This window comes from Clupea harengus, chromosome 2 (genome assembly GCF_900700415.2).
Source record: "Clupea harengus chromosome 2, Ch_v2.0.2, whole genome shotgun sequence".
NCBI classification, from domain to species: domain Eukaryota; kingdom Metazoa; phylum Chordata; class Actinopteri; order Clupeiformes; family Clupeidae; genus Clupea; species Clupea harengus.
This window is the reverse complement of record NC_045153.1, coordinates 8,155,150-8,178,018: the sequence shown is the minus strand read 5'-3', so window position 1 is coordinate 8,178,018 and position 22,869 is coordinate 8,155,150. Positions and strand designations below refer to the sequence as shown.

Sequence of the window (22,869 nt, the reverse complement as noted above, 5' to 3'; positions counted from 1 at the left end):
TTGCTGCTGCTTTTATTGATTTTATGTAAAGCACTTTGAACTGCAACTCTTGTACGAAATGTGCTATATAAATAAAGTCTTACTTACTTACTTACTTACTATTTTTATTAGATTTTTAATGGAATGGAAATTAATTCATAACCTAAACTTATTTTTGTATTAGATTGTTTTGTTTTTATACGTGCTATATTTGAACCCTGATGTTAATTCTGATTAAGTATATATCTTAGCATTTTGTCCTCTGTATTAGTTTTAGCCCACTAATTGCTCTTATATGTTTCACCTAATTGATTGCATTATGTCTTTTATAGTGCGTATAAATCATCATCATACTATTTTAATGCAATGTATCTTGTTGAGTTGTCTGTTTAGCTTGTTTTGTAAAACATAATCCTAAATCGAATCAAATCAAATCAAATCAAATACACTTCTTTGCAGTGAGAACTAAGAAAAATACAAAATACTCCTGAATTGTAGAAGAATCAGCTAATTGTAGCCTCCTCAGTAAAGCTGGCTAGGCTAAGGGCAGATGTGGCCGTGTGCACGCTAAGGCTAATGTGAATAAATTAAAAAAAAATTGATCAGCAAATCCTCTTCAGGTCTATCAGTTAGGATTGAGCTCACACTCTGTTATGTATGGTAGATTGTGTTAAAGTGTTTTTTTAAGCATATTCCATCTTAATGAATTTTATTCTCTATATGTTTCAGCCTGTTTGTTATAATTATCAAGAAGGGCCACACCCTTGTGTCAGTTATTGTCTTGGAAGGTTGTCAATACCCTCTTATAATCTAGTATTTTTCTCATTCTTATGTTTTTAAGATGGATTGATTTCAGTGGGCCTCTTTGTAAGCAGCAGTGATACGTCAAATTAATTCTGTAATGGAACATTAGAAAGAATGGATTAGATCCACTGGAGCCTTTACAGTGCCCTCCACAATTATTGGCACCGCTAGTGAATATGAGCAAAACAGGCTATGAAAAAAATATATCTTTGCTGTTTATCCTCTTGGTCTTTCACTGAAAATATTCACAAAAATCTTACCTTTTCATTGAAGTAAAATTATTGAAAGAAAAAAAAACTGTTGAGATTAAATAAATATTTTTCCCCCAAAACATGTGTGCCACAATTATGGCACCCCTTAATTTAATGTTTTGTGCAGCCTCCTTTGCCAAGATAACAGCTCTGAGTCTTCTCCTATAATGCGTGATGAGGTGGGTGAACACATGGCACGGGATCTGAGACCATTCCTACATGCAGTATCGCTCCAGATCCTTCAGATTCTGAGGTCAACATTTGTAGACTCGGCTTCAGCTCATCCCACAGATTTTCTATGGGGTTTAAGTCGGGGGACTGTGATGGCCATGGCAAAACCTTTATTCTGCGGTCGGTGAACCATTTTTGTGTTGATTTTGAGGTGTGCTTCAGATCATTGTCCTGCTGGAAGGTCCAACCATGGCCCATTTTAAGCTTACTGGAGGGGGCTGTTAGGTTTTCATTTAATATCTGCTGGTATTTGATGGAGTCCATGATACCATGTATCCTAACAAGATGTCCAGGGCCTTTGGAAGAAAAACAGCCCCACAACATCAAAGATCCGCCACCATACTTCACATTGGGTATGAGGTGCTTTTCTGTATGGCTATCTTTCTGTCTACGCCAAACCCACCTCTGATGTTTGTTGCCAAAAAGCTTTATTTTGGTCTCATCTGACCATATAACTCGGTTCCATTGAAAGTCTGACTTACATTGGGCAAACTGTAGGCGCTTTAGTTTGCTGTTGATTGACAGCAGAGGCTTTTTTCTGGCAACCCTCCAAAACAACTTGTGGTGATGTAGCTGGCGTCTGATGGTAGTTTTGGAGACTTTCTGACCCCAAGACTCAACTAACCTCTACAATTCTACAGCTGTGATCCTTGGAGATTCTTTTACCAGTCGAACCATCCTCCTCACGGTGCGTGGGGTCAATGTACACACACGTCCTCTTCCAGGCTGATTCTTAACATCTCCTGTCGCTTTAAACTTCTTAATTATTTCCATGATAGTGGAAATGGGTATTTTCAACTGTTTAGAGATTTTCTTGTGTCCATTTCTTGATTTGTGCAGCTCAACAACTTTTTGTCGCACATCGTCACTGTGTTCTTGGGTCTTTCCCATAGTGATGAATGACTAATGGAATTTGGCCTGTGTCACCTCATATTTGTACGCCAGTAGAACAGGAAGTCACGGTTGACCTCCTAAGAGTTCCTTATCAAACAGGTGAACTTAAAAATGTAAAACATGACTGGAAATATACTTCAGTTAGATTTTAATTATAAGATTTTTCTAGGGGTGCCAATAATTGTGGCACACATGTTTTGGGGAAAAATATTTATTTAATCTCAACAGTTTTTTTTTCTTTCAATAATTTTACTTCAATGAAAAGGTAAGATTTTTGTGAATATTTTCAGTGAAAGACCAAGAGGATAAACAGCAAAGACATATTTTTTTATAGCCTGTTTTGCTCATATTCACTAGGGGTGCCAATAATTGTGGAGGGCACTGTATCTGAGAGTCCTGGTGTTATTTTTCTTTAATGACTGATTCTTAGATTTAAATATATTAGTCCCTTGGTGGCATCCTTAACAAGCCTTCTGCTATGAACTAGTGCTGGACAGACGAGTGATACACTTCCCACAATCTGCTTGGTGTGCAGCTCACTGGCAGACACCTAGCCACACTCACATCTAGCTCCTTTAACATTGTTTGCACATGCAATGCTGTTTGGTACACTGACACAAACTCAAATAAACAACCAAAGGTTAAATATAACAGAGGGAGAAAGACTATTGGAGGTGATTAACTGTCCTGTCAATGTTTGCAGATTAAAGTGACTGACTGTACCCAATGTGAATTAAATTTAAGATTGTTTTTTCTTTTACTTTATAATATGTTTATTTCTGTTTGTGTGTCTAAGAGGGGGAGGCGGGGTGGGGTGGCATCAGATAGACTTAAATCTTTTCTGACATTAAAACAAAACTTTCATGAGAAAATACATTTAGTCGAGATTTAGGTCTGTCTATGTAAAATAAATACTCCTAATTAAATTAAATTTGGTTAGTAAATGAGGGAGGTCAGTTTTGTCCCACAACACAAGAGGTGAATGTGTAGAAAGGGTTAACTAACTACACTACCAGTTCCAACAAGGGCACAGCTGCAGCACTGTCCAATCAGAAGCCTTTATGACTTTATCTGAGCCCCTCCCTCAGAAACTCCTCACGTTGCTGTCCAGTTCCATGTGACACATCGTCCTAACAGAGTATATGCTATCTTTATGGGAAAAGGATATACACATAGACAAGAAACAGTGGCTGTGAAGACTGGAATACTGTCTTGAAATCTTGTCTCGTTTAATTTCAGTGAATTTTCTGGTTCAGGGTGACGCAAGTTTTCAGACAATTGAAAGTGAAAGCAAAGACTGTCAGGCATAACTGTAGAGCAACTGCAACTACCAGACAAAATGGCATCCAAGTCCTTTTCAGAAGAGGATTTATCCTGTCCTGTGTGCTACAATATCTACAAGGATCCAGTTCTTCTGACCTGTACTCACAGCATCTGTAACTGCTGCCTGCAGAAGTTCTGGGAAACCAAAGGTTCCAGGGAATGTCCAATCTGCAGGAGAAGGAGCTCAAGGGAGATATATCCTCTCAACCGGGTTCTAAAGAACCTGTGTGAGACTTTCCAACAGGAGAGAAGTCAGAGAGAACCATTCTGCAGTCTGCACCGTTCTGAACTCAAGCTTTTCTGTGAAGATGACAAACAGCTTGTGTGTTTGGTGTGTCGAGACTCAAAACTCCACAAGAACCACAACTTCAGTCCTATCAGTGAAGCAGCACTTGAGCGTAAGGTAAGATTAGTGGTCATCAATTGTTTTCATATTGTCAGTGACAATGGTAAATCATATGGATTTTGTTTGTAAACCTTCACCCAGAAACCCACCTCAGCAGATAGTCGTGTGGTTGCTGTAGTGTTCATCCTAAACCACTAGGTGTCATCATGTCCCATATCTCATCTTTCTTTTCAACCTTTGCACCTTCTTGCATGACCTCCTCTCCATAAGCCTGTACCTACTGTACAAAACATCTCTTACAATTACAGTTATTATATTGTCTTGAATGCAGTTGAAGTTACCTTGATCAAGATATAAAAATTAACTGAATACATTGTTTCAGTGTCACCATTTTAGACTGTGTTTGACTTTTGCACAGTAATTTGTAATACCTAATTGAAAATCTAGCTTGTGAAGCAATTCATAAAACTTTCATAAGCACTCAATAATTTATTCATCAAGAAATATTTTACCATTAATAATATAATGGCATATAACAATTGATAATGAAATTACATATTATTTATAATGAAATATATGATACTGTGAGAAAATGAGACAGTACACAGAAGGCAGGCAAAGAGCACATGTACAATTCATATTACAATTTAAGGTCAGCATGTTATGTTTCACATTTAACAAACAGCTTTTATTATTAAGAACAAAGCTAAATTGTTTCATGAATTATTTTAATTCCCTTGACATGAAGTCTTGAAACATTATTATGTTTAATAATATCTTAAAAATGTATATATATGTATATGTGTGTGTTATATATATAAATATACATAAATATGTCATACTCAAAGCACTGTTAACACTGCAGTAAGCAGACAAATGTAATGGATCACAATCAGCTACCAAGCCAAACATGCTTATACAGTGCCCTCCACAATTATTGGCACCCCTAGTAATTATGAGCAAAACAGGCTATAAAAAAATATGTCTTTGCTGTTTATCCTCTTGGTCTTTCACTCAAAATATTCACAAAAATCTTACCTTTTCATTGAAGTAAAACTATTGAAAGAAAAAAAAACTGTTGACATTAAATAAATATTTTTCCCCAAAACATGTGTGCCACAATTATTGGCACCCATTAATTTAATGTTTTGTGCAGCCTCCCTTTGCCAAGATAACAGCTCTGAGTCTTCTCCTATAATGCGTGATGAGGTTGGTGAACACATGGCACGGGATCTGAGACCATTCCTACATGCAGTATCTCTCCAGATTCTTCAGATTCTGAGGTCAATGTTTGTAGACTCGGCTTCAGCTCATCCCACAGATTTTCTATGGGGTTTAGGTCGGGGGACTGTGATGGCCATAGCAAAACCTTTATTCTGCGGTCGGTGAACCATTTTTGTGTTGATTTTGAGGTGTGCTTCGGATCATTGACCTGCTGGAAGGTCCAACCACAGCCCATTTTAAGCTTACTGGAGGGGGCTGTTAGGTTTTCATTTAATATCTGCTGGTATTTGATGGAGTCCATGATACCATGTATCCTAACAAGATGTCCAGGGCATTTGGAAGAAAAACAGCCCCACAACATCAAAGATCCGCCACCATTCTTCACATTGGGTATGGGGGTCTTTTCTGTATGGCTATCTTTCTGTCTACGCCAAACCCACCTTTGATGTTTGTTGCCAAAAAGCTTTATTTTGGTCTCATCTGACCATATAACTCCATCGAAAGTCTGACTTACATTTGGCAAACTGTAGGCGCTTTAGTTTGTAGTTGATTGCAGGCAGAGGCTTTTTCTGGCAACCCTCCAAAACAACCTGTGGCTCCACAACTTTCCGTCGCACATCGTCACTGTGTTCTTGGGTCTTTCCCATAGTGATGAATGACTAATGGAATTTGGCCTGTGTCACCTCATATTTGTACGCCAGTGGAACAGGAAGTCATGGTTGACCTCTTAAGAGTTCCTTATCAAACAGGTGAACTTAAAAATGTAAAACATGACTGGAAATATACTTCAGTTAGATTTTAATTATAAGATTTTTCTAGGGGTGCCAATAATTGTGGCACACATGTTTTGGGGAAAAATATTTATTTAATGTCAACAGTTTTTTTTTCTTTCAATAATTTAACTTCAATGAAAAGGTAAGATTTTTGTGAATATTTAGAGTGAAAGACCAAGAGGATAAACAGCAAAGACATATTTTGTATAGCCTGTTTTGCTCATATTCACTAGGGGTGCCAATAATTGTGGAGGGCACTGTAATTAGTGTTCTTAATATAACATCCAGATATATAGAGAAATGTTGACAGTCCATACCTTAATAATGTGTTCATTCATAACAGGAAGAACTGAAGATCAAACTGGAGCCCTTACAGAAGAAGCTGGTCAACTTTAAACAAGTTAAAACAACCAGTGATGAAACTGCCCAACACATAAGAGTAAGAGTTATCGATTGTTTCTTTTAAAACAACACTACATAAAACAGAAACTAATATCATATATAAACTAAGACACCTTTGTGTGATGACATGTGGTATTACAGGTCCAGACCCAACACACAGAGAGGCAGATCAAGGAGGAGTTTGAGAAGCTTCACCAGTTTCTACGAGATGAAGAGGCAGCCAGGCTAGATGCACTGAGGGAGGAAGAGAAGCAAAAGAGTCAGATGATGAAGAGGAAGATCGAGAAGATGAGCGGAGAGATCTCATCTCTTTCAGACACAATCAGAGCCATAGAGGAGGAGATGGGAGCTGATGACATCACATTCCTGCAGGTAGGACCCATGCTTTATCTTTGTTAGTGAACCTCTGATATCCAAATCTGATTTTGGAGTCTTGTGAGGGACCGAGGCGGCCACCCAACGTTTTGGGATGTATGTGACTGGAGTCGGTGGTGAAGTGGGGAAAAAACCACGGTGCAGGAGATGATGTGTTCTTGGAAAAATATAATATTATTTATTTTGCTGGGAATATATCTCCAACAGCCCCAACCATATATACAAAACAAACAAACATTAATTCATACTCAACAGTACTCAAACTAGTAAACCAGTAGTCAACCAGTGGGGTAACCCTCTCCACATTAGTCCTATAATATACATACTATGTTGCATTAACAAATACATAAGCCCAAGTTCACCAATGCACCCATAACCATACATTTACAATATTTACACCTCTTACACACACCACACATATTATTAACATACATACATACATCTACTTGAGGCCAGCCGGGTAGAGATAGAAAAAGAAGTTTGTCAGTCTTGATGTTCAGATTTTGCGCCTAAACTAGCTATATCGTATCGTCTCGTCACATGATCAAATAGAGACTTGACATTGGATAACAAGATACATATTACCCAGCAATCATCATTGCATATCTGTATATGACAAAAATAACAAAGAAAATATTGATAAATAAAGATTGAGTTTTTTTTTTTTTATAGTTTCTATAGTTTATGTAGGATAAGCATATAATTGTGTTATAAATAGCTACAAATGATTTCCCCCCAAAAACAGGTTTGCCATTTTCAGGGCATATATAGCATAAGGTGTCATAAAAAATTGAAAACAAATTCATCGTTGATCGCAGTCGCGTTAAACTAGCGACATTCTAACACTTTGACAGTCATATGTCCGAGAAAAGTAAGAAGGCAGGGCCTCCTTTGCCTACGAATCCTCCGCGCTGGCTGCATTGTCTATAGTTATGCCCCTGGCGCACATGCACATTTTCTAACACAGCGCAGGTACACTAAATTAAAGCCAACAGCAAATTAACAAAATACACCTCTTTCAACCACAAATAAGAGATACATAACAGCGACTTCACGCAGAGGCTCTGGCTTAGGGGCCCCCTGAGCTCATGGGCCCCTGGGCCTGGGCCCGGTAGGTAATCCATCTCTGCATACATATGGTAAATGTGCACAGCATACATGGGGTAAATGTGCATTATACATACAAACAAAATATGGTATAAACATGATGCATATAAAATTGGTAGTTGATAAGGTGGGAAGACAGCATTCAAGTATTGTAGAACAGCTCAGTGGGTATACAGTGTGCTCATAGGGGTTACTATTACAAGGGTAAGTAGAATTAAGGAACAGAAAACTATATCGATGGTGGCAATTATTTACATTGTCGGTAAATAGGCTAGCACAGAGTATGGGGTAGAATAAGTGTATGACAGTGTGGTGGGGGTGGGTACGTGTAGGCTGAGGGTTTCTGCAAGTAGGTCAGGTGGAGAGACTACAGCATCATCCCACAACGAAGATAGTCTGCTCTAGGAGGGGAAGAAAGAAACAACGTGAGTGGGTAGTGTTCAATTTGATAAACAGATAAGGAGCTACATTTAGGTAAGAAATTAACAGTAGGTCATTTAGATTAGATTAGATTCAACTTTATTGTCATTGCACAGAGTACAGGTACTGAGGCAACGAAATGCAGTTAGCATCTAACCAGAAGTGCAAAGTAGAAGAGTTAGTGGTGATCCGTAGCCGCAGTTCATCCATTTTATTCGCCAGAGACCGAACATTGGCGAGGAAAAGGCTGGGTAGAGATAGCCGGTGAGGAGTTAGCTTTAGCCTAGCTCGTAGCCCTCCTCGCTTCCCCCGCCTTTGTTTACGGTCTCGACGCCGCCTGTGAGCACTTCCGGTCGGCGTAGCCGGGTTGGTAGCCACCGCTGTTTTGGTGATCTCTGGAATGAGCCGGTGACTGTCGATAAAGTTGTCAAAATCGCAAGATCCGATGTCCAAAAGTTGCTGACGGGTGTATGAGGTAAAGGCAAGACTGTTCTGAGTGAACAGACTTGAGATTAACAGGCAGAAAACTACTAATTTGCAGATTCTGGGTAGACGCTGAGCCTCGCGTTGTTCACGCGCCGCCATCTTGGTCAGTGGCCTCAGTATCAGTATTAGCATTAGCAATAGGATATAGAAGGAGAGGGAGAGAGAGGCTGCCTGGCAAATTGTATGGGGATTTTATTTATGTTTAGTTTTGATGAGTTATGTTTAGTTATGGTTGGCTGACATGGTGCATGTATATTTTAGTTAGGATAGCAAGGGTGGCAGGATACACAACAGTGCCCAACTGGCTGGTGACAGCCGCAACACACGTGACATGCCTGTACCCAGGATCCGTAAGGGCACTCCTTCATGGTACAAAATGCACTGTCTGTACCCAGTTTTATTGATAATGGGAATTGTATAGTTATAGGTTAGTTATGTTGACTGGCTTGGTATGTGGTGGTTGTTAGGGTTAGAATGATGCGTAACCCATCTCCCTCTTTAATTTCACAGAACTACAAGAGCACAGTGGAGAGGTGAGTGATCTGTCTCCTGTCTCTCTCTTCTCTGTGGTTCTGAACCCAAACCCACAGCAGCACTGACTCCTGAATGTTATTCCAGAGCCCAGTGCACACTGCAGGATCCAGAGAGGGTTTCAGGAGCTCTGATCAATGTGGCAAAACACCTGGGCAACCTGAAGTTTAGAGTCTGGGAGAAGATGCAAGAGATTGTTCAATACAGTGAGTGAACACACACACACACACACACACACACACACACACACACAGACGCACACAAACACTCACATACCTCTTAATTTCTGCCCAGTGTTCTCCTCCTCTCTGCCTCCTCACCATCACGTCTCTGTGGGCTCCACATGAATCTGCTCTCTAAGGTTTAGTGACGCCACAGACATTCTGAGCTGCAGGCTGAACTCTTTGCTGTTCAGCAGGTTTTACATGAGGCCAGACAGCAGAGAGATCAGCTGACACCCATCCCATGTAGGTGGAGGCTTTATTCCTTTTCATCATGTTGATCTTCAGCATGGAGTTCCAGGAGTGAGTCCAGTGCTGGAGACTGGAGTGGTGATCAAACTTCATACTCTCTCATCCTGCCTCTGGTGTGACATTCAGGCCCTTTGCTCAACTCAGTTAAGTCCATAACAGGGGCTTCATCATCAGTGTAGCCAGGAATGGGATAGAAAACAAGTGGCTACAGGGTAATGTGAATGTCTGTGTGGAACTTGGGTTGGCATCTTATCATTGACCGCAGGCTGGTGTACTGGGGACCTGTCTCTTTAGAGCAGAAGAAAAGAAAAAAAATGTGTCTTTGGATTTTGTATCACCAATTAACACTGGGAATCATTTTTGATACACACATTCATTCATCACCCCTATTAAGTTATAATGGGCCACAGAAGATTGTGAAGTAGTAAGGATTTTAGTATGCTTCAACTTATATTGACGACTGATAGTAATCACAACCATCATCATTATTCTCAATATCATCAGTACTTCAACTAGATTATCAGGTGTGTTCTCTCTCTTTCTCTGCAGCTCCTGTGACTCTGGATCCCAACACTGCAAACCCACAACTAATCCTGTCGGAGGATCTGACCAGTGTGAGATTCAGCAATGAGAGACAGCAGCTTCCTGATAACCCAGAGAGATTTGATATGTATCCCTGTTTCCTGGGCTCTGAAGGCTTCAACTCAGGGACACACTGCTGGGATGTGGAGGTTGGGGACAGTGATGACTGGCTCCTTGGAGTGGAGACAGAGTCTAGTCAGAGGAAGGGACTGAGTTTCCCCAGTGGAGTCTGTGGTGTGTGGCATTATAATGGTGCATATGAAGAGCTCTCTCCATCCCACCCACTCACTCCCCTCACAGTGAAGCAGAAACCCCAGAGGATCAGAGTGCAGCTGGACTGGGACAGAGGAGAGCTGTCATTCTTTGACCCTGATAATAACACACACCTGCACACTTCCCCACACACTTTCACTGAGAGAGTCTTTCCATACTTTATCACTAAGTCATCTCTGAGGATCTTACCAGTGAAGGCTGCATTAACAGTAGAGCAGCTCAGTTAGAGTTCAGACACCTGCTGCAGTTCATCTCCTGCAGGAGGGAAACACTGAGCATTGATGATCAGGCAACATTTTTATTTTTGCAATTTGTTTTGGCATCACACAATTATATTTCATAGTTATTTAATTTTCATAGGGAATGCAATAAGTCATATGGAGGAGGTGGGGCAAGAATTCTCCTTATTTTTTAGACTTTTCATGAAATGACTAGTTTTCAGAAACTCTACTATGATGGGCACCTGTTGCCTAATAACCTGATATCTTCACGCCTGAACTGCTGTGGAGATGAATTTATAATGATGATTGGCTCAAAGATTATGTTTCAGATCAAAATAAATTATTAGATTATTAGATAGGTCCTGCTCTCATTAAATAAATTCATAACCGGTGACATGTTAATAATGTCTGTAATCTAGAATATTGAGATGAGTTTATAATGATGAGTTTCTGTAAAATGAATGAATGTAAATGTAAAATGTAATAGAGTGTTCTGTTGGAATGTGGAATGTTTTTGTCCCTGCCAGCATTCCTTGTTGTAATCACTGAGACTGATCAGGAGATGGAACAGGAATTCCTCTACATCACTGGTCTTTCTTACTGAAGTTAATTTTGTAGAGAAAAACATTTCAGTGAAGAGACATGTAGTAATGGCTAATGTCTCCATAATGAAATATATAAATATCAGGTCAGGCTCAGACTGTTGAGGGTGCAGAGTTTATCCAACCACAATGGCTATTTAGCAAGACGAGTCACGACAACAGCGTCCCCCAGAGTAGAAGAATGATTCCACAGGCTGTCCTATAAGAAGTGCTGTTGGAATAGGGTGTGGCATTACCATAACACTTTAATAAATATATTTCATAATTGTTCCATGTCCAATGTTATTATAATTATCTTATATATGGTATCATATATTGGTATCATCAGTAAATACAATGATTTTAGTGTACCCACTTCAATAATGAAATATTTAATAGAAATCAGAATCAATATGAATGGAAATGAATGTCATTTTATTCAACATATGCAATATAATAGTCTCTCATCCATAACATTTAAATTCCTTCCATTTGTTCACACTGACTTATCAAAAAGTGTGACAGTAAAACCATCCACAGAGACAGCTGTCAATCAAACAGCATAATTCATATCCTACTAGACTCTGGTCCAATAGCTGTAAAGTATTTGCTTTCTCTTCATCTGCACTCTGTCCCCTATTTTCTGTTCCTGTTTCTCCCCTTGGCTCCCTCCTTTTGTCTCCCCTACAACAGGTACATGGTGGCAAGGCAGGATCCCAGTACAGTGGCCCAGAAGGCTCTAGCTACACTCGCGGCTCCGATCTCAGTGCGGTTGTAGAAGGCCTTGTCATGGACATAGGTGATGATGAAGAGGGCTCCCTCGAAGGCTTCCTCACAGGCCGGCTGGATCTGCTCCTCGGGGAGGAGGTGGCCAAACTCGCCTTTGTCCCTCAGCTCAAAGGTGTAGGAGAAGGGGATCCCCATCAGGCGAGCCCAGTCTCGGGAGGAACCAGAGTTAGGGTCTGGAAGACAGAGGAGAGAGAGAGAGGGAGATAAAGGAAGAGGGAGAGAGAGAGGGAGAGTGAGGGAGGGAGGGAGAGAGAGAGAGAAAGAGAGAGAGAGATAAGGGGATTGTTATTTGCTGTGCACACACATTTGCAAATATTCTATTCTATATTTACACAATCAAATAGATAGATTGAAAGACAGACAGACAGACAGACAGACAGACAGACATACAGACAGTCCCTCACAGAGAATATCAGGTGAGGTTCCCACTCGGTAGTCCATCCCATGTACGGCCTTCATGGCTTTAGCAGCAGCCTGGCCCACAGCCATCTGTGGAGGAGACACACTACTGACACACAGTTCTGGCCCAGATGCGGCCCGCTGAGACTGTTACACTTTATGGGGGGTTTGCTGCAGCATAGTATATAGGGATGAAGTTTAAAGTTTGACCATTATAAACTGCAGTATGCGTGTGTGTGTATGTGTGTGTGTGTGAGTGTATGTGGTTGTGTGTGTGTGTGTGTGTGTGTGTGTGTGTGTGTGTGCGTGAGTGTATGTAGGAGTCTCACCAGCTCGTCATAGTTGGGTGCTGAGATGTGGGGGTGTCCATACGGCAGGAGCAGTAGTTGACCTGCAGAGTGGATGGTAAGGAAGCAGAGGATCTGGTCCACTCTGCTCCCCACAAACTGGGTCACCGCCTGGGCCTCTTTCTCTGACACGGGCCCAGAGCCACAGTACGTGTTGTGGCAGCAGTCTCTGGACACCCCCACAGCTGGAGCACAGGGAAGCAACTCAGGAATGCATATTCACAATCATTCTCATGGGTTAATCATCAAAACATAACATTTTGTCATGTCTTTCATATACACATTATAGTTAGAAACTATGGCGTATCTAAAGTATGGCAGGTATGGCAGGTATGGCACGTGCCCAGGCCACATGAAGGGGGCGCCACTGAGCAGTTTCTAGTCAGACAAGCCATCCTCAAAAGGTGAAAACATTTCCCACAGATGCATGCAGTTCTTTAGATAACGGCAGAATTTTCGATTTGGAAATGTAGATATCCCCTTTTCGCCGTGCTGAAACTCACTGCCCCAGTTTGCATTGAAGTTCCTGTTGAGATCCACGCCATGGCAGGTACAGCCTTCAGGGGGCGTCGACCTTGACTTTCTCCACAGTCGAGTCTGGGTAAACAGTCAATCCCTTTTCAAAGCTCTTTGTCACAGTTTTAGCATATGACCTCAATATCCCGACATAGAGTCATTAGTTTATCAGCTCAATATCCTAATATATCTTTTAGAAAGAGGTCCTACTTGGTAGTCTGGTGCTGCCAACCTATATTCACTGCTTACATTGTGGTCTGGAACAACTGAATTAGACACCAATTGGACTAGGGGGAAAGACACTGAGCACTGATCCTAAATATATTTATTGTGATTGGATCAGGTCAGAGCTTACTTCACAAACACAGGGATCCCTTCAGTGAAATGGTGAATAGAAACTAGTAGCCATTACTAAATAGAAACAACAGTGATTAAGCTTACCAACCCAGTAGGGAAAAGAGCCAAAACACCCTCAGAAGAGACATCCTCCTCGTTATTTCTCAACTTTACCAACATAACTTTTGACAAAATAATACTATCTACCATACTATCTACAACGACACATGAATCAGAAGACACTGAATGAACGGAATAGGCCTACTGCAATGATGATTATGGCTGATGTTCACCAGGTAACTCACACTCTCATTAATCCAGCTGTACATGTAGCCATCAACATTCAGCACAGGGGTGACATACAAGTTCATGTTCTTTAGCATCTCATTAAGCTTCTTGTCTGTTTTGTAGTGCAGTAAAATCTGAACAAGAAAAAAAAGCAGTATTTTAAATCACTGTCTCTCAGTTCAGTTCATAAGGTGCGATAGTGCAGTATGTTTTAGGATGTCTACTTAATCAAGCTTGATTGACATATTACTTATTAAACTGAAAATATGTAAAAGCCTTGCAAACACCACCAATAGCCCAGTTGGCACTGTCACAAGCTTGCTATCATGCTAACTGGCATATTTTGGTTATTGGCGATGTCGAGCTGTGAAGGCTTTTCTTCTTCCGACTAAAACAACAAAACTACATAGTGCAAAAAGTGCCAAATTGTCACATATTGTTGTTTTAACCTGTTAGTGATGCTCTTTCTGTACCTCTTTAACGAACCACTGGCAGAAGGCAGGAGCGATCCACTCTCTGGCGTGGATACCACAGTCCATCCAGATGGCTTTCTTCTGCACTCCCTCAGAGCCTAGACCAATCTGACACACAGCAGTCCATACAGTCACATCCAACCCTCTGCACCATTCCATATGCATGCATACAACATGCAACTCGAACACACACACACACACACACACACACACACACACACACACACACACACACACACACACACACACACACACACACACACACACACACAGTTATACATGTCCATAGCTGTTCACAAACCGTCCTCTTAAAAGGTAGAATCTGTGATTGTTGATATTTGAGCTCAACGGCCAATCAAATACGCCCCTCCATTCCGTGCGCCAGAAGCATCGTATTGATTGGCTGGGATTGTTTATTCCTCGGTCCGAGCCACTATGTTTGTGGATCTTGATTTGGATCCACTCTGGATTAAATCTTCCTTGGTCCATGATGCACACCTCCACAAGTTTAATGAAGATTGGCCCGTTAGTTTCTGCATTATCCTGCTGACAGACAGACAAACAAATACACAAACTAAACTAAAAACAGGCTCCTTGGCGGAGTTACAGATTGAACCTTGAGGTATGTGATGTTCCTGCCCTCAAAGGTCTCTCCGTACACAGAGGAGGACACCAGCTCTGGGTTCTCTGTCACCACACGCTCCATCCAATCAGAGATCTGAGAAGGCAAATGTGGAGATGTTTTACCAACACAAGTGGAAGATTCTAAAAAGGATCTCTTACCGATGTAGCATCAATAAACAAGATCAATAAATTAGATAAATAAATAAGATCAATAAATAAGATCAATAAACAAGATCAATAAATTAGATCAATAAACAAGATCAATAAATTAGATCAATAAACAAGATCAATAAATAAGATCTGGCCCTGGTCTCAGCCCAATCCATTCTAGGATCTCTGATATGAGAAAGGAAGAGAGGGGATGTTCGCTATCACAAGCTCAATGGACTGAAGGGACCTTCTGACAGTGATGATTTACTAAGATATCACCAGACTACTGAACCACTGGATCTAATCCAGTCATATTGTGTCAGGGAATCTTTATATCCACTGTTAAAGCAATTCTAGTTATGAAATTAAAACATTTCTACATTCAAACAGTTCCATGACTACATCAGTTACAATGTTGAAAATTGAGGTTTCAGAAAGTTGTAAAATCTACAGACACAGATAGATGACAGTTAGCTTAGTCATTCTTAAAAATTGCTCCTTAACAGTTTTTGTCTCAAAATGGCACAGCACTCTCCATGTGGTATGCAGCTGGTGCCCAAGAGGAGTTTTTTCTGCGGTACAGTAGCATTGTGGGAATGGAGCAAAACATCTTTTTAAAGTAATTTCTGAGCTTTACTAGTTTCCCCATTTCCTTGTTGTAAGGGTGATAATATTCACTCACCTCTGACACTGGATGGTATCTGGTATAGTCATAATTCCAAGGGGTCCCTTCCTGCATAGATCTGCAAGCATACAATATGACAGAGGAAATGAACAGGACAAAGATTTGTCCATCATACTGACAACATCAAACATTTTCATTCAGCAAAAGAGTTCCTAGACATGATGGCTATGAGGGACAGAAATGTAACGCTTTCACATTAAAGCAGCCATCAACGCCTCCTGAAAGTGAACAGATTTGATATTAACACGCTAACTCACTTGTCTGAGGTGCAGTCTATGTTCTGTACACACAGAATCAGGAAAGCCAATCCAGCAACGATCATAATGTCGTCTTTCCTCATCACGACCAAAACACATTCTGTCAGTCAGACAGTCCACTGCACTTATCTGATAGTGCAGTCAGTCACGAGAGATCATAAACTTAGATTATGTGCAGATAAACACATGAGGGCAAAGGTTACTACCCTTCACCCTTCTACTGCCCTCCACTCTCTCTAGTCTATAGGAAGAATAGAAAATACCAGTTCATACAATCCGCAGAGAGTCAAAATTAGACCAACGGTTTGCTCTCCGCGTTTTATAACTTGGTACAGAGAGGAGACCCTGAGAAAATAAGTGTGAATAGAAGTTGTGTGGATGTGTCGTAGTCATTGAAAATACATCCAATGGAATATCATCACTCACTAACGTGGAATAAGAGCAAATCAGGAGCACTTTCTCTCTTTTCTAATTGACAGCATTGAAATACAAGGTGGGTTTTTAAACAGAGGTGTAAAAAGTACTGAAATGTTGTACTCAAGTAAAAGTACAATTACTTTGATGAAATTTTACTTAAGTACAAGTAAAATTGCCCATCTAAAAATCTACTCAAGTAAAAGTAAAAAGTAGTTCATTTAAAATGTACTTTAAGTAAAAGTTACTTAGTTACTTTCAACAACTTGATGGGGGCCGCTCCTATATAGTGCAAAAAAGGACAAGGGGTCATAAATCCAATACAAAAACTAGTTCTTTTTTATTAAAGGAGAATCTTTAGAAATATAAGTGCAATGACATTAAACATGTCAAACATTAAACATGTCAACACAACATTTAAGAACTTTTGGGAGGACATGTCAAGACATGACAGCTAAAATAAAAAGTTAAAATACAGCTGCCCCACTTAAACTTTGGTTACTTTACTTGTGTCCACCTTTAGAGCATTAGTCTACAAACTTCTTGTTGAGTTTGAGCAGCAGCTGATTTTCAAGATGAGTAGAGTTCATCCGGGCTAGCTTTGCATTGAACAGCAATCCAGCACAGCTGAAGAGTCGCTCGCAGGTGGCCGAGGCAGGTAGGCCAGTATTGAGTTTCAGGGACAGTTTTTTGATATTCTGAAAGGCGTTCAGCAGATCCATATTGACTGAGACACAGGCTAGGTACCCTTCTAACTCCCCTGTACCTTCTGACCTTCTGGACTTCATTGAGGAAAATAAATCATCTTCATCTGATGAATGTTGTCCAACTTGCTCCAGCCTCCAACATCCGGTCAAGGTGTTGTCTGACATAGACTAGACCTGTAGAATGACAAACAACATTTCTGACAATTAAGTATTGAGCTGCCATCAAGATTCAAGAGTGCATCATAACACAGAAATAGCTATAAATAGCTACTTGAGATGACAGACCTACAGTATACAGAATTATAGCATTATTTTCTATTTCTACATGCATCACAATTCATAATCCTCAATTCTTGCTAACCGGGACCCCTTAGCATGAACATGAAAGACGTGCACGTTGCAAAGCCACCACTTATCGTCAGTGGTGGAGGAAGTACTGAAGTTTAGTACTTAAGTAAAAGTACAAGTACCCAGGAAGATAAAAGTAAAAGTAAAAGTACTACAACAACAATCCTACTTAAGTAAAAGTAAAAAGTACTTACTTTTAAATTTACTTTAAGTATTAAAAGTAAAAGTACTCACGCAATGGGTTGTCTCTCAATGTCTAGGCTGTGCCATTTTGATAAAGAAATAGCTACTGGTAATAAATGCCTCTACAGATGTCACTACTAGTAATAATTATAAGCAACAACATTTGTTAATTCGAAAGGTTGGTGTACTTATTGTGCCTACCATCTGTAATACTGTTCACACTATATCTTACAATTCTGCGGATGACAAGTTATCTACCAGGGATTATTTGCAAAGTTAATACCATTAAGCCAAACCAATAAAGACACCATGTGATATCTTTAAATCTTTTATTTAATTGTAAACGTGTAAAAAAGGGAAACACGGAACATGAAAAACAAATGTGATTGTAAAACTGGACAGAACAAGGCACGCTAGCTTGACATAGCTAACCTACCAGCTTTATCTTACCACTACGTTAAATATATAATGAAGGTCCAATCATGTTTTTTTATGCTATTGCTGTATGTCAACATGCATTTCGCTAGATAACATTATAATATCATGTCAGTAAACGAATACATATATCAATATTCAAAAGTCAGGGACATTAACTTAGCATAGCAATCACTCTGCTTACCTCGATATGCTACTTTAAATTTGAGGGCAAATTATTGAAGGCTAGCAACTCCTTTTTTTGAGGGAGACAGGAAACGCATTGAAACCTCCAGGAGTCATTCTTGGGGCCTTTGAACTCGAACATATCTTTTAAATAGGGCCAAGGGTGGCTCATATCAGAGGGCTCAGTTCAGGCCGACTCTGGATCCATGTTGAATAGGCAGTAGTCAGGCTGAATGTTCAACTATAACAGGCAAAGCTACCACTAGTGCTGCTGCCAAACGCGCACTCTGATATCATTGGAGTTGCTAGAGTCACCTGATTGGTTTAAACTTCCAAAACAGCAACGCAATCCATAGTTTTGTGTAGGCAACATTTTGGCGAAACTATGTTCATAAAATGTAACAAGTAACAGCACATATTGTAGAAATGTAGCGGAGTAAAAGTATAGATAATAGCTAAAACATTTAATGGAGTAAAAGTAAAAAGTATGCACTATTATTTTTACTTAAGTAAAGTACAGATACGTAAAAATGTACTTAAGTAAAGTAACAAAGTAAAAATACTTCGTTACATTCCACCACTGCTTATCGTTATCAATATCTGACTAAACATCGTGATAAATTGCAGATAACGACATACACATTGACTTGTCCAACTGTCTGAAAACGATGGTGTGCGCATTCACATTGTTCTGTTTCAAGGCATGGGAGGCAGCCAAATGATTAGCCTAATATCAGTTTATGTGGTGTATTTCATTGCTGATGACTGATCTGCAGTTTTTAACACAATATGAGAGACTGAACATAATAATTCTATGACCTGAAACGAATGGAAGACAGGAATGGTGTTATTAGTCTATTGGATGACCGCTGTCGACGTTAGCATACTCAGGTCAGTTGCAAGTGCTAGCCAAAATTAGGCTACTACCTACTAGTGCCATGAAACGCATATTTTGCTTAATGGAGCAAAGCTAACTAAATGACAAAAACGCTGTCTGAACTACAAATGGAAAGGGACAAATACTGTACTTACCAACACATGCTTGCGCAGATTTGAAGATTAATTTGTATAATCAGAAAGTTCTGACTGACGGATTAGGCACAGTTTACACAGCATATAGCTGTTGCCTCTTTTACATTGGAAGGCAAACTGCTTGCTGAGATGTGGCCACGGGTTTTCTTCATCTTCTTTAATTTCAACTGGCGGAAAGTTCGGTGCTTCAGCTTGTTGGTGGTCCGCAGCTTGTTGGTAGTCCGCATTATCATCTTCCTCCATATCTATCTCTCGTGACTCGGCACCGTACTGGCGCCTTGCATCGACTCCATCATCCACTCTATGCAGCATCCACCACTGCAGTGAGCATTGTGGTGCGCGATTCCTGCCTTGAACTATGTTTTTTTTTTTTACTCAGTAACGGATGTAATTTCCAATGTAGCGAAGTACAATACTTCAGTCAAAATCTACTTAAGTAAAAGTAAAATTACCGATTTAAAAAACTACTTAAAAATTACAAAGTACACAAAAAAACTACTCAATTACAGTAACGTGAGTAAAAGTAATTCGCTACTTTACACCTCTGTTTTTAAACTCCAAACTAAACCAAACTCTACGCTTTGTAATGAAAAGAAATAGACTATAAGATGAGTGTAGATTTGACACAAGGCCTGTGTTAGCTGACGCTTCTTTGTTGGGTAACTATCATTTACTCAAGGCAGTGACTGGAGAAACTATCCTAAGCGTTAGCCACATCACTAAAACAAGTTCTTCAGACTAGATGCAATGTCCTCAGTAAAACACTAGAGGGCACTCTTTACAGATTGTCTGCAATGTCATGAAGCCCAAAGTAAACGCCAGAGGGAGTAATTCTCTCCCACAGACACCACTTTTCTCAGCTGCCTGAAATGCCTTGTTGTAATTCTGGCCCTTTTCCTTTCTTGCAATCTTGTAGCACAATGCTTATCGCCCACCTAGCTGACCAATCAGAGCACACTGGGCTCATCAGGAAGGGGAGTTTAAAGACACAGGAGCACATCTGTAACAGCATCCTCTACAGATTCAACACTCACCAACAGTCACTGTGTAAATACCTAATTAAATAAATAAATACTTTACTGCATAAATAACATGTTTTTTCCCTCAGTGTTCAGTCTACACATTGAATTATCTGAGCATTCCTGACATTCTTCTTGTTACTGACCTTTGTCTGCCTCTACCTTTACTTATCTTTGAGCCGTTCATAAACCTGTTTGTCTGTGTCCTGACCTCCTGCCTTATTGCCTTTTATGACTCTGGATTTGCCTTCATGCATCTGTGACTTTAGCTTTTTCAAAAACGTATTTTTCTGTGTTCCTTCTCTGCTCATTTGTGAATGTATGAATTGTGCTAATAAAGACACTAGCTGTCTCACTACACCAGCCTGCTCATGGATCCAGTCTATCAGCCTTCATGACAACATGGGAGGGATGCCTTATCTCTGCTCATTTAAACCTAAACCTCTTTTCATGTGTGAAACAGACTGAGGCAGTAGCCGGCCAGTGTCTCCATCCAATCAGAGTCTCCAGATCTCTCCCGCAGGTGTGGAGGCTGAGCAGGTGGGGGCCCTCTGGTGCTCCCTCCCCAGCTGATGATGAAGGGTGAGTTAAGGATTAACCTGCAGCAGCTGCAGCAAAGGTGACAGGAGACAGGGGAACTGGGTGACGGGAGACAGGGGAACTGGGAGACAGGAGACAGGAGACAGGGGAACTGCTTGACAGGAGACAGGGGAACTGGGAGAGAGGGGAATCTGGACTTAATCCCTGTGACTAAAAGATATTCTTTACTGTAGTAGACTAAGGGTCCAGAGACAGACACTGGAGGGTGTGTTTATTACACATGTCTAACCATTAACAAGGCTGAAAGGAGATAACAGGTGTACTCCCTAAAAGCACTTCTGTGCAACAACCATCATTAAGCCTTCACTTTGAACTCTCTCTCTTATCCACCGTGGTGTGTGTGTGTGTGTGTGTGTGTGTGTGTGTGTGAGAGAGAGAGAGAGAGTGAGAGAGAGGACACATCAGAAGCACTGTCCAACCAGATGCCTTTATGACTTTACCTGAGCTCCTCTCTCCGGAACACCTCACCTGAATGAGGAAGTGAACGAGAGACATGTTGCTGTTCAGTTCCATTTGACACATCGTCCTAACAGAGAATATGTTATCTGTATGGGAAAGGATCATAAACAGGAAACAGCTGCTGTGAAGACTGGAATATTGTCTTAGAGTCTTGTCTTGTTTAATTCCAGTGATTTTTTTTCTGGTTCAGGCTGACGCGAGATCAAAAGAGCTTGTACTTGCAAGAGAGGTTGTGAAAGCAAAGACTGTCAGGCATAAAACTGTAGAGCAACTGCAACTACCAGACAAAATGGCATCCAAGTCCTTTTCAGAAGAGGATTTCTCCTGTCCTGTGTGCTACAATATCTACAAGGATCCTGTTATTCTGACCTGTACTCACAGCATCTGTAACACCTGCCTGCAGCAGTTCTGGGAAACCAAAGGATCCAGGGAATGTCCGATCTGCAGGAGAAGGTGCTCAAAGCGGATTTATCCTCTCAACCGGATTCTCAAGAACCTGTGTGAGAGTTTCCAACAGGAGAGAAGTCAGAGAGCTCCATTCTGCAGTCTGCACCTTTCTGAACTCAAGCTTTTCTGTGAAGATGACAAACAACTTGTGTGTTTGGTGTGTCGAGACTCAAAACTCCACAAGAACCACAACTTCAGTCCCATCAGTGAAGCAGCACTTGAGCGTAAGGTAAGATTAGTGGTCATCAATTGTTGTCATATTGTCAATGACGTTGGACAACCATATGGATGTTGTTTGTAAAACTTCATCAGAAACCCACCTCAGCAGATAGTCATGTGGTTGCGTGCAGGTGTCATCCTGTCCCTTTTGTCATCTTTCTTTTCTCCCGTATAACCTTCTTACATGACCTCCTCTCCATAAGTCTGTACCTATTTTAGAAAAACACCTCTTACAATTGCAGTAATTATATTTTCGTGGACACTGTTGAAATCACCTTGATCAAGATATCATCAACTGAATAAATTGTAACAATTTTAGACTTTGTTTTGGACTTTTGCACAATAATTGGTAATACCTAATTCAGTATTCAAGTAGCTTGTTAAACATTGATAAAACATTTGTAAACACTTAATAATGTATTCATAAAGAAATGGTTTAACATTAATGATGGGCATAAAACAGTAGATAATGAAATTACATAATATTTATAATGAAATATTTGCTGCCTTACATGAAAATATTACAGTAAGCAACTTTCATTATCAGTATACATGTTATATATGTTTTTCCCATATTTTCAAAATGAGACATTACACATGTACTAGTCATATTACAATTTAAGGCTAGCATGGTATGTTTCCCATTTAACAAAGAGCAAAGAGCAAAGAACAAAGAACAAAGCAAACAAGTTTAATTAATT

The 22,869-nt window shown here is 40.3% G+C and overlaps 2 protein-coding genes across 2 annotated transcripts; one reads left to right on the top strand and one right to left on the bottom strand.

Annotated features, from left to right (window-relative positions):
• Window positions 1-3,277: 3,277 nt before the first annotated feature.
• On the top strand, window positions 3,278-11,539 carry LOC105891557 (nuclear factor 7, brain-like). The gene is made up of 5 exons (XM_042709288.1): window positions 3,278-3,885; window positions 6,169-6,264; window positions 6,369-6,599; window positions 9,301-9,352; window positions 10,169-11,539. Exons 1-5 carry the CDS (start codon window positions 3,499-3,501, stop codon window positions 10,699-10,701), a joined length of 1,299 nt encoding a protein of 432 aa, XP_042565222.1. The 5' UTR covers window positions 3,278-3,498; the 3' UTR covers window positions 10,702-11,539.
• Window positions 11,540-11,690: 151 nt separating this feature from the next.
• On the bottom strand, window positions 11,691-16,223 carry LOC105899470 (carboxypeptidase O-like). Its single transcript, XM_031581859.2, has 9 exons — window positions 16,141-16,223; window positions 15,881-15,941; window positions 15,041-15,142; window positions 14,425-14,532; window positions 13,969-14,085; window positions 13,315-13,408; window positions 12,794-12,996; window positions 12,470-12,554; window positions 11,691-12,238 (listed from the first exon to the last, which is right to left on the bottom strand). The coding sequence occupies exons 1-9, from the start codon at window positions 16,221-16,223 to the stop codon at window positions 11,961-11,963; spliced, it is 1,131 nt and encodes a 376-aa protein (XP_031437719.1). The 3' UTR covers window positions 11,691-11,960.
• Window positions 16,224-22,869: the final 6,646 nt, after the last annotated feature.

Bases quoted from the DNA above. Each gene is read 5' to 3' on its own strand.
- LOC105891557 (XM_042709288.1), top strand. From the start codon at position 3,499: ATGGCATCCAAGTCCTTTTCAGAAGAGGATTTATCCTGTCCTGTGTGC. The intron at 6,265-6,368 runs GTAAGAGTTATC...GTGGTATTACAG, and splicing joins AAACTGCCCAACACATAAGA to GTCCAGACCCAACACACAGA. The intron at 9,353-10,168 runs GTGAGTGAACAC...CTTTCTCTGCAG, and splicing joins GCAAGAGATTGTTCAATACA to CTCCTGTGACTCTGGATCCC.
- LOC105899470 (XM_031581859.2), bottom strand. From the start codon at position 16,223: ATGAGGAAAGACGACATTATGATCGTTGCTGGATTGGCTTTCCTGATT. The intron at 15,143-15,880 runs GTGAGTGAATAT...TTGCCTTCTCAG, and splicing joins GATACCATCCAGTGTCAGAG to ATCTCTGATTGGATGGAGCG. The intron at 12,997-13,314 runs GTGAGTTTCAGC...CCTGTGCTCCAG, and splicing joins CTTCAATGCAAACTGGGGCA to CTGTGGGGGTGTCCAGAGAC.